At 35.5% G+C, this 13,527-nt stretch overlaps 1 protein-coding gene and 1 long non-coding RNA gene across 4 annotated transcripts; both read right to left on the bottom strand.

The window, feature by feature from the left end:
* Positions 1 to 1,454: 1,454 nt before the first annotated feature.
* Positions 1,455 to 8,149, bottom strand: LOC113348279. 3 transcript variants are annotated; one of them, XM_026591993.1, is made up of 9 exons: positions 8,015 to 8,149; positions 7,837 to 7,930; positions 7,668 to 7,752; positions 7,275 to 7,364; positions 7,068 to 7,126; positions 6,600 to 6,754; positions 6,398 to 6,515; positions 6,031 to 6,113; positions 1,455 to 1,522 (listed from the first exon to the last, which is right to left on the bottom strand). In XM_026591993.1, exons 3-7 carry the CDS (start codon positions 7,740 to 7,742, stop codon positions 6,511 to 6,513), a joined length of 384 nt encoding a protein of 127 aa, XP_026447778.1. In that variant the 5' UTR covers positions 7,743 to 7,752; positions 7,837 to 7,930; positions 8,015 to 8,149; the 3' UTR covers positions 1,455 to 1,522; positions 6,031 to 6,113; positions 6,398 to 6,510. The 3 variants fall into 3 exon arrangements, with proteins under 3 accessions (XP_026447778.1, XP_026447779.1, XP_026447777.1); XM_026591994.1 differs by lacking the exon at positions 1,455 to 1,522 and having other exon boundaries at positions 5,473 to 6,300; XM_026591992.1 differs by lacking the exon at positions 1,455 to 1,522 and having other exon boundaries at positions 5,473 to 6,113.
* Positions 8,150 to 8,682: 533 nt separating this feature from the next.
* LOC113353664 lies at positions 8,683 to 9,108 on the bottom strand. Its single transcript, XR_003361450.1, has 3 exons — positions 9,049 to 9,108; positions 8,899 to 8,959; positions 8,683 to 8,787 (listed from the first exon to the last, which is right to left on the bottom strand). It is a non-coding gene; the product is annotated as an uncharacterized LOC113353664 (long non-coding RNA).
* Positions 9,109 to 13,527: the final 4,419 nt, after the last annotated feature.

Here is a 13,527-nt window from a genome sequence, read left to right as displayed (position 1 = left end):
GAAAGGTTCCTCAATCTCGAATATAGATGAATCTTCTATACTGACGAGACAGACAAACACTGACATGTGTGATCCCTATTACCCTTCAAAAGAGAGCTTCTCTATTAATGAACGAGATTCAGCTGAAGAGAGTGAATTGATTCTAAATTTTGTTAGAATCCAAGCTGATAGATTTAATCGGTTAAAGCACCATGTCAATGTTCTACTTGGTGTAATAAAAGATTGCAAATCCAAAGGTAATGATGAAGATCATTCTTCGTGTACGACTCAAAAGAGATGCCTTGGAAATTGAACATTGCTTGATTAAGCTCTATATTCAAGGATGATCAAAGCAATCTAATATGCCAAGTACTTCTGACATAACTAAAGATGTTTCCCGCTCAGAAGTAAAAATGGAAGTCCCTTCTTGTAAAACGGATGTGCCTGAAATCTCCATCAATCAAGGATGTTGCACACCAATTGGAGGGAAGAAATCTTCTAACGATAATATTAAGACGGTACTATCTAATCATTCTTGTGATCAGAAAGTATGTCTCCTCTGTGAGACAAAGAGTTTTGTGAAACGAAAGGGAAACAGAAGTTCCGCGACTGTCAGGACACGTCATATATACGAGTTAAACGACCTGTTCTAACGGTCTCTGATGGGGTCACTGATAAATCATCTTTTTTAGAACGACTCTTTGTCGTGGGTTTCATAATAACGACTGATTTTAAGGGTAACAAGGTACAGACCCTGAGCCGTGGCTCGTAGATTTAAATTATAACAATAAAAAAAAAGATTCAGATTTGCTGAAATGCCTGAATGGATGAATCTGAAACAATTTGACTGCATCAAAGTCAAGTCAAACTAAAGTCAAATGGAACTCAAATAAAGTCAAGTCAATTACACTCAAATGGAACCTTAAATGATATTCAAAATTAACTCAAATTTAAACTCAAACTGAGAATTCAACATTCTATCATTCATTCATTTTATCCATTGGGCTTAAAATTACACAAGAAATGATGAAATTCTAAATTTAGAACAAAATACAGTAGAGCATCCATGTGTTGTGTCCCTTGTTCACATACGACAAAGGACGCCATTTCTGCAAAGCAAATCAACAAAAGTACAACGACTTCGTTCAGTTCATAATACACGGTAGAAAAAAATTAGTTTCGCAGCAAATTACCTTTGAAACCTAACAGTGTTTGAATCTAGTGCATCCCTCAAATCTCCATAACCATTTTCCAGCCTGAATGCAGCAACTCCAGGCTTGTTGTATTGAATCAAAGCTGAAAGACATCTGTAGCAAATATATAAGAGGTTAGTAGTATTTCAAGTGACCCCAATGAACATCAACCAGCCTCAGCATAGATAATAAATCTACATATCCAAACCGATGATATGAATACAGAATATATGACATATATTACTTGCATAATATTGCAGAGGTGCGGTTTGAGCAGTAACATCTGGATCTGAGGTGAGATTAGCCAGCAGGGATTCTAGTTTCGAAATCACCTTTCTTTCCATCAGCACCTGCAATCAGTTTCAGAAAATTTTCAACAATAACGTAGTGAGTGTGTCGTAATCACAACAAATTAATTAATATTTTTCTACCTAATTAACAAGTAATATAGTGTAGTCAAGTTCGTTCCCACTAGGAGCAAGAGGTTTTAGTTGTTTAGTTGTCACAAAAAGGGGGGGATTGGTTTTAGATTTTAAAAACAAAAGAAATAAACAAAGCAATTGGAAGTGTATGTTGAAATCAATAAGAGAGATTAGATCAAGGAATCCTTCTTCGTTTCAAAACAATGATTCAAGTTATGTTCTTTTCCACTTTTTATTAGTCACAGATTATCACCAACCGTAGGTAAAGCAGCTAGCTCAGTGCTAAACCCCTAAATCCCTAGTATCACCGGATACGGAAGTTCTCGACTACCGGATTCTATTCACCAAACCACCTAGTAGTAGCTCACTCAAGATGTAATTTAGTTAAACGCATTAAGATTTATGAATTTATTAGGTTGATATTAGTAGTTAGACTCTTAGGTCAAGGTCTACTTGCTAACGTTATTTCTACACACAATTGTTCCACGGAATCCCTCTGCAAGGTCTCGTGTTTGCCACTTGTGTAAAGAGTCAAGAAACGATTACTTATCCCCTAACTTTCACTAGCTTTAGATCAATTAACAAATCAATTTAGTTGGCCACCTAAACAATCTATTAATCAACCATGAATGTATAAGCGTTCCTATTGGTAAAAACAAACGATAATCATGTGAAAAACTTCAAAGTAGATTTAAAAACAAAACTTAAAACATGTTAAGAACTAGGAATTCATCCTCAATCAATAAGAAAATTAGTTACTCATGTTTTTGAAATTCACACAAATAATTAAAGGGAGAATTTTTAAAGTTCACACAAATAATTAAAAGAAGAATTTTGAAAGAAAGCAAAAACACAAGTGTTTTGTGTGTAGAGAGGTTTGTAAAAGTGAGTGGAGAACTTCTCTATTTATAAGCTTCAATATCCTTGCAATCCTCTTAGGAACAGAATCCCTTTCCTTTTGTAGCTCAACTTCCAAATCCTTGTCTTTGTAAAACTCTTCCACCTTCTCCTTCCAAATCCAAGCCTAATTCCTCAAACCCATTCCAATTCTAGGTTTTCACACCCCATGAGAGAAACTCATACAAAAATCTGTTATTTTGGTCGCCGGGAAAATCTTGGAATAACCAGAATTTGCCCGGAAAAGTCACCATCGTCCACCTGAAATGTCACTGCCGGCAACCTGAGATGCTTCTCCGTAGACGGAATATTCCGTCCCGTCGCCGTTACAGTTAACTGTCAAACTAACAGTCTTTGTTAGTCAAACGGGTCAAGGAAGAGGAAGTCAGACACCGAGTCAGTATCTTACTCGGTCTTACTAGATACTGACTCAACTGAGCCACAAGCTGGATCGGTCATCGCCGCACTGAGTTGAATCGTCGGAGGTGAAATTCGGACAGAGTTTCCTCTGTTTTCAGGACTAATCCGGCCATAATTTCAGGCTATTTTTAGCTTCATTCTCTGCGACAATCCTAACATACATCTATTCCAGCAACTCATTCATCAATTTCATACACAACTCATTACAGCAACATCTCAACTCCAGACTGCATCTTTATAGCAGCAGCAGAACAATCGCATCCATTTCTGAATTTCATCTCAACTCCACCAGAAACCCATCTTCTTCTTCTTCCATTCCTGTACTGCAACAACACCAACCATTACTATCTCACAAACCCATTACAACAACCACCATTTCCTCCCTGTTTCAGCAGCAGCACCATCATCAATTTTAACCACAAATTCCATCTTCAGTTCAATCAATTACAGAGACCGAATCACCAAATCCATCATCTTCTCAACATTACAGTGAGCTTCTCTTCCTCTTCAATCAATACAAACTCGAACTGAGTTTACCCATCTTCAATTCAATAACAGCTCTCGGATTCACAGATCGAACCCATCTCAGACCATCTTCAATTTCAGCGCAAACCCAATCTCAATCTCTTCTTCTGTGTTCAATTGATCAACAGCAAGCCCTCCAATTTCTTCTCTATCGATTTCATCATCTCTATGTTCTTCAGAAACCCTATTAATTCACAATTTCTTCATCTGATTTACAAATCGAGCTCAAACCCTATCTAGCAACAGAGCCACCTTCACTCCTTTATCCTCTCAAATAGAAATAGCCTTGAACCGAATCGAAATCTGAACATCACCCATTCATCATCACATCCACCAGATCCCCTTTCTGTTCTTCATTCGACTGATTTTGGAATCATCATCTCTCGGTTTCATAAGTAGGGGCTGCTTCTTCTTCTTTTTTCTCAGGTGTGTAAGAATGAATGAGAGGAAGGGGGAGCTTCTCGATTTTAGGGTTAGTTAATCATTGTGGTGGATGCTTACGCCCCACTGCATAAGAGAAGAACCACCCCGATTGGGTGTCCTGAGTAATTCAGTGTCTGCCTTTAGCAATACTTCTATGGGTAGCCCCTATACATGGCCAGGCTCCCAATATCACTTATATGTAAAATGACCATTCTGTCCTTCTTGCTTATTTTGGATGATTTCTTGTTCTTTTCTCCATATGACCCCAGAGTACCTAATAACTCAAGAACACTCGTAAAATCCATAATTCACACGAAAAGTAACAAAGAAAGTATAACCAACAGATATTAAATACAGTGCATTCTACACCTTATCAAATTCCCTCACACTTAGACTTTGCTAGTCCTCGAGAAAATCAAACTAAAACTTACAACTTCAAAGCGTTCCAGCGTCCCAAACATCCAAAGAGTTATGAGGACATAGAGTTTCTGCATGCTAGTAATAAGAAGTTAGAAATACTAAAGAACATATTCTCATTCTTAAATGTTGAGTGAGAAATAACCACACCATAATGAGAGAACACGTGTTTGAGAAGCGACCAATAAGCATTTCGCCTCGACTTCTGCCTCACCAAAAAGGGTTTTATGAAATTGCACTCTAAAGACGTACTTTTATGGTTCTCACATGTCTGCAGGTAGGAATGAAGAGAGAATCCTACAACACGTTGAATGGTGGGAAGGACAACTTCCGAAATATTTTAAAAACCCACATCTTTTAACATTTTGAAAAAACCATTTTTCTAACGATCTCTAAGAAAGGAAATCAACCATTATTATCGAGGATGAGATTACTTACTTAACTTCACATCCGATTGCAAATTATGATAACACCACTCTCACGGCATCCAATAGAAATGTCTCCCACTCCTCGCCTTCATCTTCTTGGTCTTCGTCTTCAGCTTCAACTATTGATGATAAATGCTCGAACTTCGTAATTCCTTGACAATTTGTAACTCTTTACCTTAAATCTCTGTCGCTTGAAACTTCCTTATAGATTTTTTTTCCCCACGGCTTATTAAATAAAAAATAAAAACAAAAATTTCTCTTGCCATCATTTTTTTTTCTTTTTTTTAAAGATAATAGAAATAAAATACAAAACAAAGTGAAAATAAAAAACAAACAATAGCCGTGGGAAAAGTACTTTACCGCTTGATTCTTGACAACTTGTATCGTCTCGAAATCATAAACTTCAATAATTCACCTTTTGCTTTTCTTTGCTCTTGTAAATAAATATTCAACTTGGATATAAACTTACGCTCCTCATATGTAAGTCTTCAACATGTATATATAAAAAGCCTCTCATTATATGTTGCTTTACTTGGATATGAAATTTACTCTTTTCTTGTTCCGTTGCTTGTAAACCTTGAACGTTTTCAACTTTCATTGTAGATTTTTATGTCGCTCCCTTGTTGATGATGATGGTGTTTCTATGGATCCGTTGTTGTCGAGAGAGAGAATAGTGCTAACTGCAAATCGAACTACAAGAAGGAGGCTTTCATCTATAGACGTCACCCTCATGATTGACAAAATTAGCACTCAAAAGAGAGTAGTGCTTCTATTGGTGGGAGGTTGGGTAGCTCACCATTCTACCCGGAATTAACGTACGGTGACAAGCTGATAACGCATATAAGAGCTAACGGTAATTCTTTATAAGGTATATGTTAAAGAAATGGAAAAAAAAACAGAGAGTATATGGAATCATGGATGTTGTTTTAAAAACATGGGCATTAGCATCTCTTCATTTTGTATCCTATTAAATACAATCCAGACCCTATATTTATGCTTTATCTTGGTCACCAAATGTCAGAAATTTAGTTACTCTATGTAAGTAACACAATTAAAATCTTTGGTGGACTTCAAATAGAATGAAATAAAATGGTCAAAGAAGAATTCCAATCCAAGGTAGAATAAGAGGACTATTTTCAATTTTCCTAATTCAACTTGTTCACCAAATATTGGGTGGATGATCTACCAAATCACTACGAAATAGATTATAAAATGTATCACATGTCGACATAAGAAAACATTTAATTTTTCATGGAGAGTTCTGAAAACTTAATAAAATATATAAACAAAAAAGCATCTCTTATGATCTTCTGAAAAGAAATTCACCTTTGCAAACTCCGGTGCAGAAACTTTATCTCCATTGCCTAACCAACCTTCGTCTAGCTTCTTGTAAGAAAAATATTGATAAACTGGAAAGAAGAGAAACATAAGAAATGAAAAACAAGTTGAAGCACAGTGTAAGCACCTATCAATAGACCATTCGACAATTGGATCATCCATTTTGTTGACAAAAATATGTAACTTAAGGACACCAAATGTTATGGCTAGGACTAAGAGGACATGCTCACGTGTTTGTCCACCTCCCTTTGATATGGCCTGCCAATCACACTACGTACTTAGTGTATCTCATCCGCTTCACTACATAATAAGCAACATTCCAAACAAATACTGAAGTAAGGAATACTTAACTTACTTCCATTATCTTAGTTTATCACCACGACCTTTCCTTAATGCAGTTCCGCTAATGAAAGTCGTTTATCATTTTCAGCTGCTCGCACGTAATAGCACAATCTCCAAAGTGTTCCATTATCCTTCATAAGCAAACCACGGAACCAATTAACATATAGCGGCAAGAAAATGAACTAGGGAGTTATTTTGTGCTTTTCATTTTTTACCTTCTTTATCCAGACCAATGTTCAGCTCGTAGAACGATTGTCCACCTTTTGGTAGCTTTCCACATTTGATAATTTGTACAACTCGATCTTGATTTTTTGGGGACAGAGTCTGAATCAGATACCGAAGTTGTTGCTTCTCGAAAATGTTTATTTGTCTGCAAATTCAATTGAATATAAAATACTAGTATTTGTAATCAAAACAACACAAGAGCAAGGGGGAAGATTTCACAAATGAAGTTCTGACGTGCAACAAACTAGTACCAAATTGGAAAGCTCATTATGTTGTACTTGTCACACAATATGATTTTCACTAATTCTAAGTTCAGGTTAGCTAACACATGTTCAATTAGATAAATGAAAGTTCCAATCATTTTGATTAGCATTGCGAAAATCATTCAACTAGAAATTTACGAATTACAACCAATACCCGGAAAATCTCTATTTTTATTCCGAGTTTCATGAACACACCTGCACTTGGACACTACAATATCAAGAAGTTCTTCGAGCTTCTTATCCATGTGTTCTGGCTGAAAAAGAGAAACACTTAACTTCAGATAGGCTACAACTCTTATTTTAAAGTATCGCAAGGATCCATAAGGACCATAACCATGAAGAGATATATTCAATGGAATAATAATCTTCATAAAAAACTTCTTAAGATAAAATTATTTTTACCTGTTTAGCTAATTCATCATTATGTTTATATAATTCTGCCTTAGCTTGCATTCCACCATCCTCTAGAAGAGTAAGTAAATAGTCATTCACCTGGGAAACATGAAAGGCCCACGGTCATGAGTAGTTTAATATACAATATATATCCAGAGATGGACGACATAGATAAACCCCCAAAGATCAAATATGAATTAGGCAAGTTCTATGGTAGATTAATCCAACAAGTTGTTACCGTTGTTTTATTCCTACTATGGAGTAATAAACTTCTTATCTTTCAAAACAAACACACAGACAGAAACTTCTTACTGTTACTTGTAACCCATGCTTTCTCTCTACATAATGCAACTCTTCCAAACAATCGTTGTAACAGACATTAAGCTGGGTATATGAGCTTACAGATTCTATGTCGTCCTCAGCACCTTCGGCATCTGACAAATCTTTCTGTTTCTTTTTATCTGATCCCACAAGCATTACACAAAGTCTGAAACAAATAAACCTTCTCAAATGATCTAAATTAAACTACCAACTAGGGCATTGAGAGTGAAAAAAGGGTTTGGCTGATCACCTTATCCCCACTTGGTCCAACTTTCCATTGAGGTGTCTCCTTGGTGAGATGCAATTACTACATCTTTTTTCCTTCCCACCCTTGCGTCTGATCCCTGATACCAGAAAAGAATATGAGCAACCATAGAGAATTCACACTCAATGGGAGATAACTCAGAGCAGATGTACAAAATGCAAACCTGTGCAGAAGACTGGCAGCCAATGAAATCTCTACGTGTAGGCATACTTATTAGAGTGGAAGAAGAGGATGATTTTTTCTTCTTAGATGGAAGTGAGATAACAATCCAAAGTTCCTTGTCTTTTAAGGAGAATGTGGTGAGATCACATTTTATATTAACTGCCATAAGCACACATATACAAAGAACCGCACATCATATCAAGCAATTTTCCAGAGGTGCAGCAATTCAAGAAGAAGTACATAAATGAAATAATCTAACCAACAAAAAGCAATAATGCAGGACATTAACCTATTTAGCCATAAACCAAAATGAACAGCTTTGTACACATTAAAAAAGGAGTGCGTGCTTGTAAGGTCTTACTTTATAAATCATCCTAACGAATTTCCAAAATATTGACTACACATTAAAAAAGAAGAACAAATTATTGTTGCAGGTCATTTTACTTGATTCCAAAATAGTAAAATACAAAGCTATCATGGTATATTAAGCATCCACCGTGAGCAATCCATGTACAATTTTGAAACATGCCAACACCTATCAAGACCTTATAGAGACACGACAAATTTTAATCTACGAACATAAATGAAGTTATAACCATGCTTGGACATATAAATCGAATGACGAGCAACCCTTACCAAAACAAACATAAACCTTGTAGATTATACTAAATTCACAAAAGAATCAGGACATTACCTTCATGATTATCTCAACATCATTGGCAATAAGAGGAGACTTCAGTCAAGAACCACCATTCAGATGCTTGTACATGAATCCTACATCAAGATATACAAGAACATAAACCTCAATAATCAACAATAACATCTAAAAGAAAACTTACAGATCTAATAGATAATTTATCAAATAAGGTAATAAAAATTACTCACATCTCCTAAACTATTTTTTTGTATTCTTATGCAGATTCGAAACAACAATCCACGCCGCAAACTACACCAACAACCCGGCAAATCATCAAATCCGGCAAAAAAAATCCCCAAAATCTTAAAACAAAAGACACCCTGAGAGAAATGACATACCGAAGCAAATCTTGAGTATGGGTTGATCTAATAATAATCTCGGTATCTACAGGATCAAATCTGACTTCAACAGCAAACCAAAAATCAGATTTCAACTCATCATAAAAAAAATTGAAGAAACAAAAACAAAAATAGATGGAGTATTACAATAAATTAACCTTATGAATCAGAGAAAAATAGTCGTAACGAATAATTCTTTTGGAAAATAAATTTCATTGTAAGAACCCTAAATTTATTCATGACTCAATTGAGAAGAATCTATACCCTAGTTTCTTCACGAATCAATTGAGAAGAATCTATACCCTAGTTTCTTCATGATTCAATTGAAAAAAATCTCTACCCTTAGTGATTTTGATTGAGAAAAAAATAGAGAGAAATATAGAGATTTCGATCAGATGTGAAAGAAGTTGTGACAGAAAACTAAAATGGTAAAGGAATAAAGAGAGATGTAGATGAGGTTTTGGAATCGATGGAGTTTATGGTTTGTGGTGTTTGGAGGATAGCGAATTTTCTTTTGCAGAGAAGTGAAGAGAGATAAGGAGATAGTAAGGATAAGGAAGAGAGGTATTTTTCCTTTGGTAGGGAAGTGATAAAAACGACAGAGAATTGTTACCATCTGGCCGTTCTTTTCAGGAGCAAATCGTGACCATTGAAAGTGTGGGGCCCATCAGATCTGAATCGGAGGCTGAGGGTCGTTACATCGGTAGCTCTATGATGGTAAAATAGTAAATAAATTTTCTAATTCAGAGACGGCTAACTAGGCTCTCAGAATTTTTGCGCTTTTTTTACCTGATCAGAGACCGCTATTTATGGTCAACGTATCGGTTACAGTCAATGAGGGTCTCTGATGTGGGTCATTTAAAACCCCTTTTCCACTGGTGTTACAAGTCTGTGTTTGTAGCGATCCGACTCTATGGACAAAAGTACTATCTCTGATAAACGCGTCACCAGAAATAAAAGTTCTATCTCGTCTAACTCTATTAAAGAAAAAGGTTCCTCAATCTCGAATATAGATGAATCTTCTATACTGACGAGACAGACAAACACAGACATGTGTGATCCTGATTACCCTTCAAAAGAGAGCTTCTCTATTAATGAACGAGATTCAGCTGAAGAGAGTGAATTGATTCTAAATTTTGTTAGAATCCAAGATGATAGATTTAATCGGTTAAAGCACCATGTCAATGCTCTACTTGGTGTAATAAAAGATTGCAAATCCAAAGGTAATGCTGAAGATCATTCTTCTTGTACGAATCTTGAAGCTAGTCTCAAAAGAGATGCCTTGGAAATTGAACATTGCTTGAGTAATCTCTATATTCAAGGATGCTCAAAGCAATCTAATATGCCAAGTACTTCTGACATAACTAAAGATGTTTCACGCTCAGAAGTAAAAATGGAAGTCCCTTCTTCTAAAACGGATGTGCCTGAAATCTCCATAAATCAAGGATGTTGCACACCAATTGGAGGGAAGAAATCTTCTAACAATGATACTAAGACGACACTATATAATCATTCTTGTGATAAGAAAGTATGTCTCCTCCGTGAGACAAAGAGTTCTGTGAAACGAAAGGGAAACTCTAAGTTGAATAAAAACTCCTTGGTTCAACTTCAACACACCTTAGACTTAATCCTCGAAGGTGTAACTAACATTCGTATGACTAAACCAATTGGTTTTCGTACCTACCCTGTGTATACTACCAGGAAAGTCAGTTCAGTGAGTTCCTCAAACGCTCAAGTGCAGAACAGACGTCTTTATATACATCGTCTAAGGAAAGATCAAGTCATGGCTTCTGTTAACAGAAAAGATGATTTTACCTTAAGTGAAAATAAAATTCCAGAAGAAAGGAGGAGAAGCGATTATATTAACTATAACCTAAAGCAAATAAAAAAAAATATGTCTCGTATTTTGATGACAGTAAGTTTTATGATAATTTCTCACATCAAATCCTAGATATGAAAGGAAAAAGAGACTTGATCAAAAACACAATTATTTTAATGAGCCCAGAGCTCATACTTGTGCTAATTAATCACAAGGATTAAAGAATTTGTTCTTAAAAATCCTGTTGAGCAAGATGTGTCAGGTATACTATATATGTTGATGTATGCTTAGTTGATCTATCTTATTATCGTCTATATATAAAACTATTTGTGTGCAGACAATCGTCGCTAATCAGTATTGTTGTGTCTCATTTTTTCTCTTTTCCCATTAATGCATTTCTCTTTGCATCTGTTGTCTCTCTTATGCTCTAGATTACTTCTCTGAAGTTTTAAAAGTCACTGAGCCTGTTTGACAGGAGTATTCTATTTTTGGTTTGGGTCAAGTTGTTTTCACACGGATGTTCCAGTACGAATCAATAGTTTGTAAACCCTAAAAACCTTCTTCCCAAACAAACCCTTTAAGTACCCGACCTATCGAGTTACATAATTCACATACGCATACTCTAGGCTGTTTTCTGGGTAATCAGGAATGTCTTCTTCTTCATCTCGCAATGGTGATTTTGCAAGGGGATTTCTTGAGAAAGGTTTTGGTCTCGAGTCCAAGAGAAGGAAGAAAAGAACCCTTATAAAAGATAATCATCCCAATGCCTCATATTACTATGCCTATACTCATGAGGATGTCGAGAAGGGTGATATGGTTTCTGCTGAAGTGGTTCATGATTTTCTTAAATACTTTAAGGAATCCAAACTGCAGCTAGTTGATACCTTGAAAAGTCTTGATGTGCTGAAAACTGAGTTGAAAAAGGTGACCACTCACCTTGGTATCATAAAATCTCACATTGATGATCTTCACAAAGAGAATCTCTTCTCTGAAGATGCAAGGGATGTTGTCAATCTCAAGCTCAAGGACACCAAGACTCGTGAGGATCCCGAACCGTCCATATGATCTTAGTTCGTGTTCAGACATGGCACTGGAGTCTGTTTTCTTTTAGCTTTTTGTTCTTGTTTGCCTAGTATATCTTATTTTCTTGTTTTATCTATATGAATAACTAGTGTTTGGAATATCCATGATTGTGAATACACATAGCTATGTCTCATGTTTTCATCTTCATGTTTTCAGGTTTATTTGTTTAAATTCTAAAAAATTATTTGGAAGATGTTATTTGCAGTATTAATCTTTATGGTTTCATATATTCCAATGTTGCTATGGGATTTATGTGTTTACGTGCGTGAACTTGATTGTCCCATATCTTGTCAAAAGTAAAGTCGTTCATATGCATGTATTGATGAAAGAATGAATTGACTTTTGTCAATTACAAAAGTTAAGCCTATTATGTCAATTATTGATGGAAGATAGGTTAAAATCTTTTGTTTGCAAGGATTATGTCTATTGTATCTCGTTATGTGAATAGTGATGGAAAATAGAATGAATCCTTGTGTATTCCGCAGTATTGATCTTCCCTGATCCATAATATTTTATGTATTATTGTGAGGCTCCATAATGTGTCTTATGTTGAGCACTAAACGACCAAGTTGATTATTTCTCTGATTAGCTTTGTTGTTGTTCCGTAAGGTACTTTATGTCGAGCATAATTAACTAAATTAATCATCTTGTTTGGTTATTTAGTTATGGATCCATCAGTTTTCTTATGCTTGAGCATTCTTGACTGGGTTGATTGTTTCTTATGATTAACTTAGTCATTGCTCCATAAATTCCCTTATGTTGAGTATGACCAATTAAATTGATTACTTTTATGAGATTAGTTTGGTTATGTATTTTTATTAGATTAATTACGGGTTCTCGTGTGATTAATTTAATTATTTTTGAGTCTCCATGAGTTCACTTATGGTGAGCATTTCCGATTAAATCAATTATAGGTTCTCTTGTGGTTAATTTAATTGAGTATTTGGATTCAAATTCATATTCATATGAGATTTGTTATGTCCAAAGAAATCCTTCTTTTCTTTTGAAATTAAGGTCGCTCTTGTTGTTTTTTCGGGAATGACGTTTTATGGGGGAGAGTTCTTAATTGAACTTGCGCTTAATTACCATATCTTTGTGGGGAGTGCGGATGTGGAATATTATAGGGGTTATCTTGTATCTTTAAACTCCTTGATGAATGCATTTAGCTGCGGCTTTATGATTGCATCTAAAGAACAAGTTGATATATGCTTTCTTTTGGTCATGAAATGTCTCTTTCGGAAATTTCATTAGGATCCCGTTCTTGTACCTTTGCCAATTTTATTGACAAAAATGAGGAAAATTAATATGTAGTTCACACTACAAATACATATGGTTTTCGGATTTTATGTAAGGGGGAGTGGTTTTCATGTGAGATGGAGTATTGGCTAAGGGGGAGTGGTACATATCACCATAGTATTTTTTTCAAAGTTGTGATACAATTTAACTTTGATACTGTATAATGATACTATGTCACTGTATAACAATGATCGGGAACTCTGTTTTCTCATTGTTATAGCTACGGATTTTCAACAACGATGATGCTAAACTTACAACCTTTGGGATCATCGGAGTACTTG

The sequence above is a fragment of the Papaver somniferum genome, chromosome 2 (assembly GCF_003573695.1).
Source record: "Papaver somniferum cultivar HN1 chromosome 2, ASM357369v1, whole genome shotgun sequence".
NCBI lineage: Eukaryota > Viridiplantae > Streptophyta > Magnoliopsida > Ranunculales > Papaveraceae > Papaver > Papaver somniferum.
Note: the sequence above shows the minus strand (reverse complement) of the source record. Positions and strands in the feature narration are given on the sequence as shown.

Excerpts from the sequence above, each read along its gene's own strand:
- LOC113348279 (XM_026591993.1), bottom strand. The coding sequence starts at position 7,742 with ATGCTTGTGGGATCAGATAAAAAGAAACAGAAAGATTTGTCAGATGCC. Across the intron at positions 7,365-7,667 it reads CTGAGGACGACATAGAATCT|GTGAATGACTATTTACTTAC; the intron begins GTAAGCTCATAT and ends CATGTTTCCCAG. Across the intron at positions 7,127-7,274 it reads ATGATGAATTAGCTAAACAG|CCAGAACACATGGATAAGAA; the intron begins GTAAAAATAATT and ends TCTCTTTTTCAG.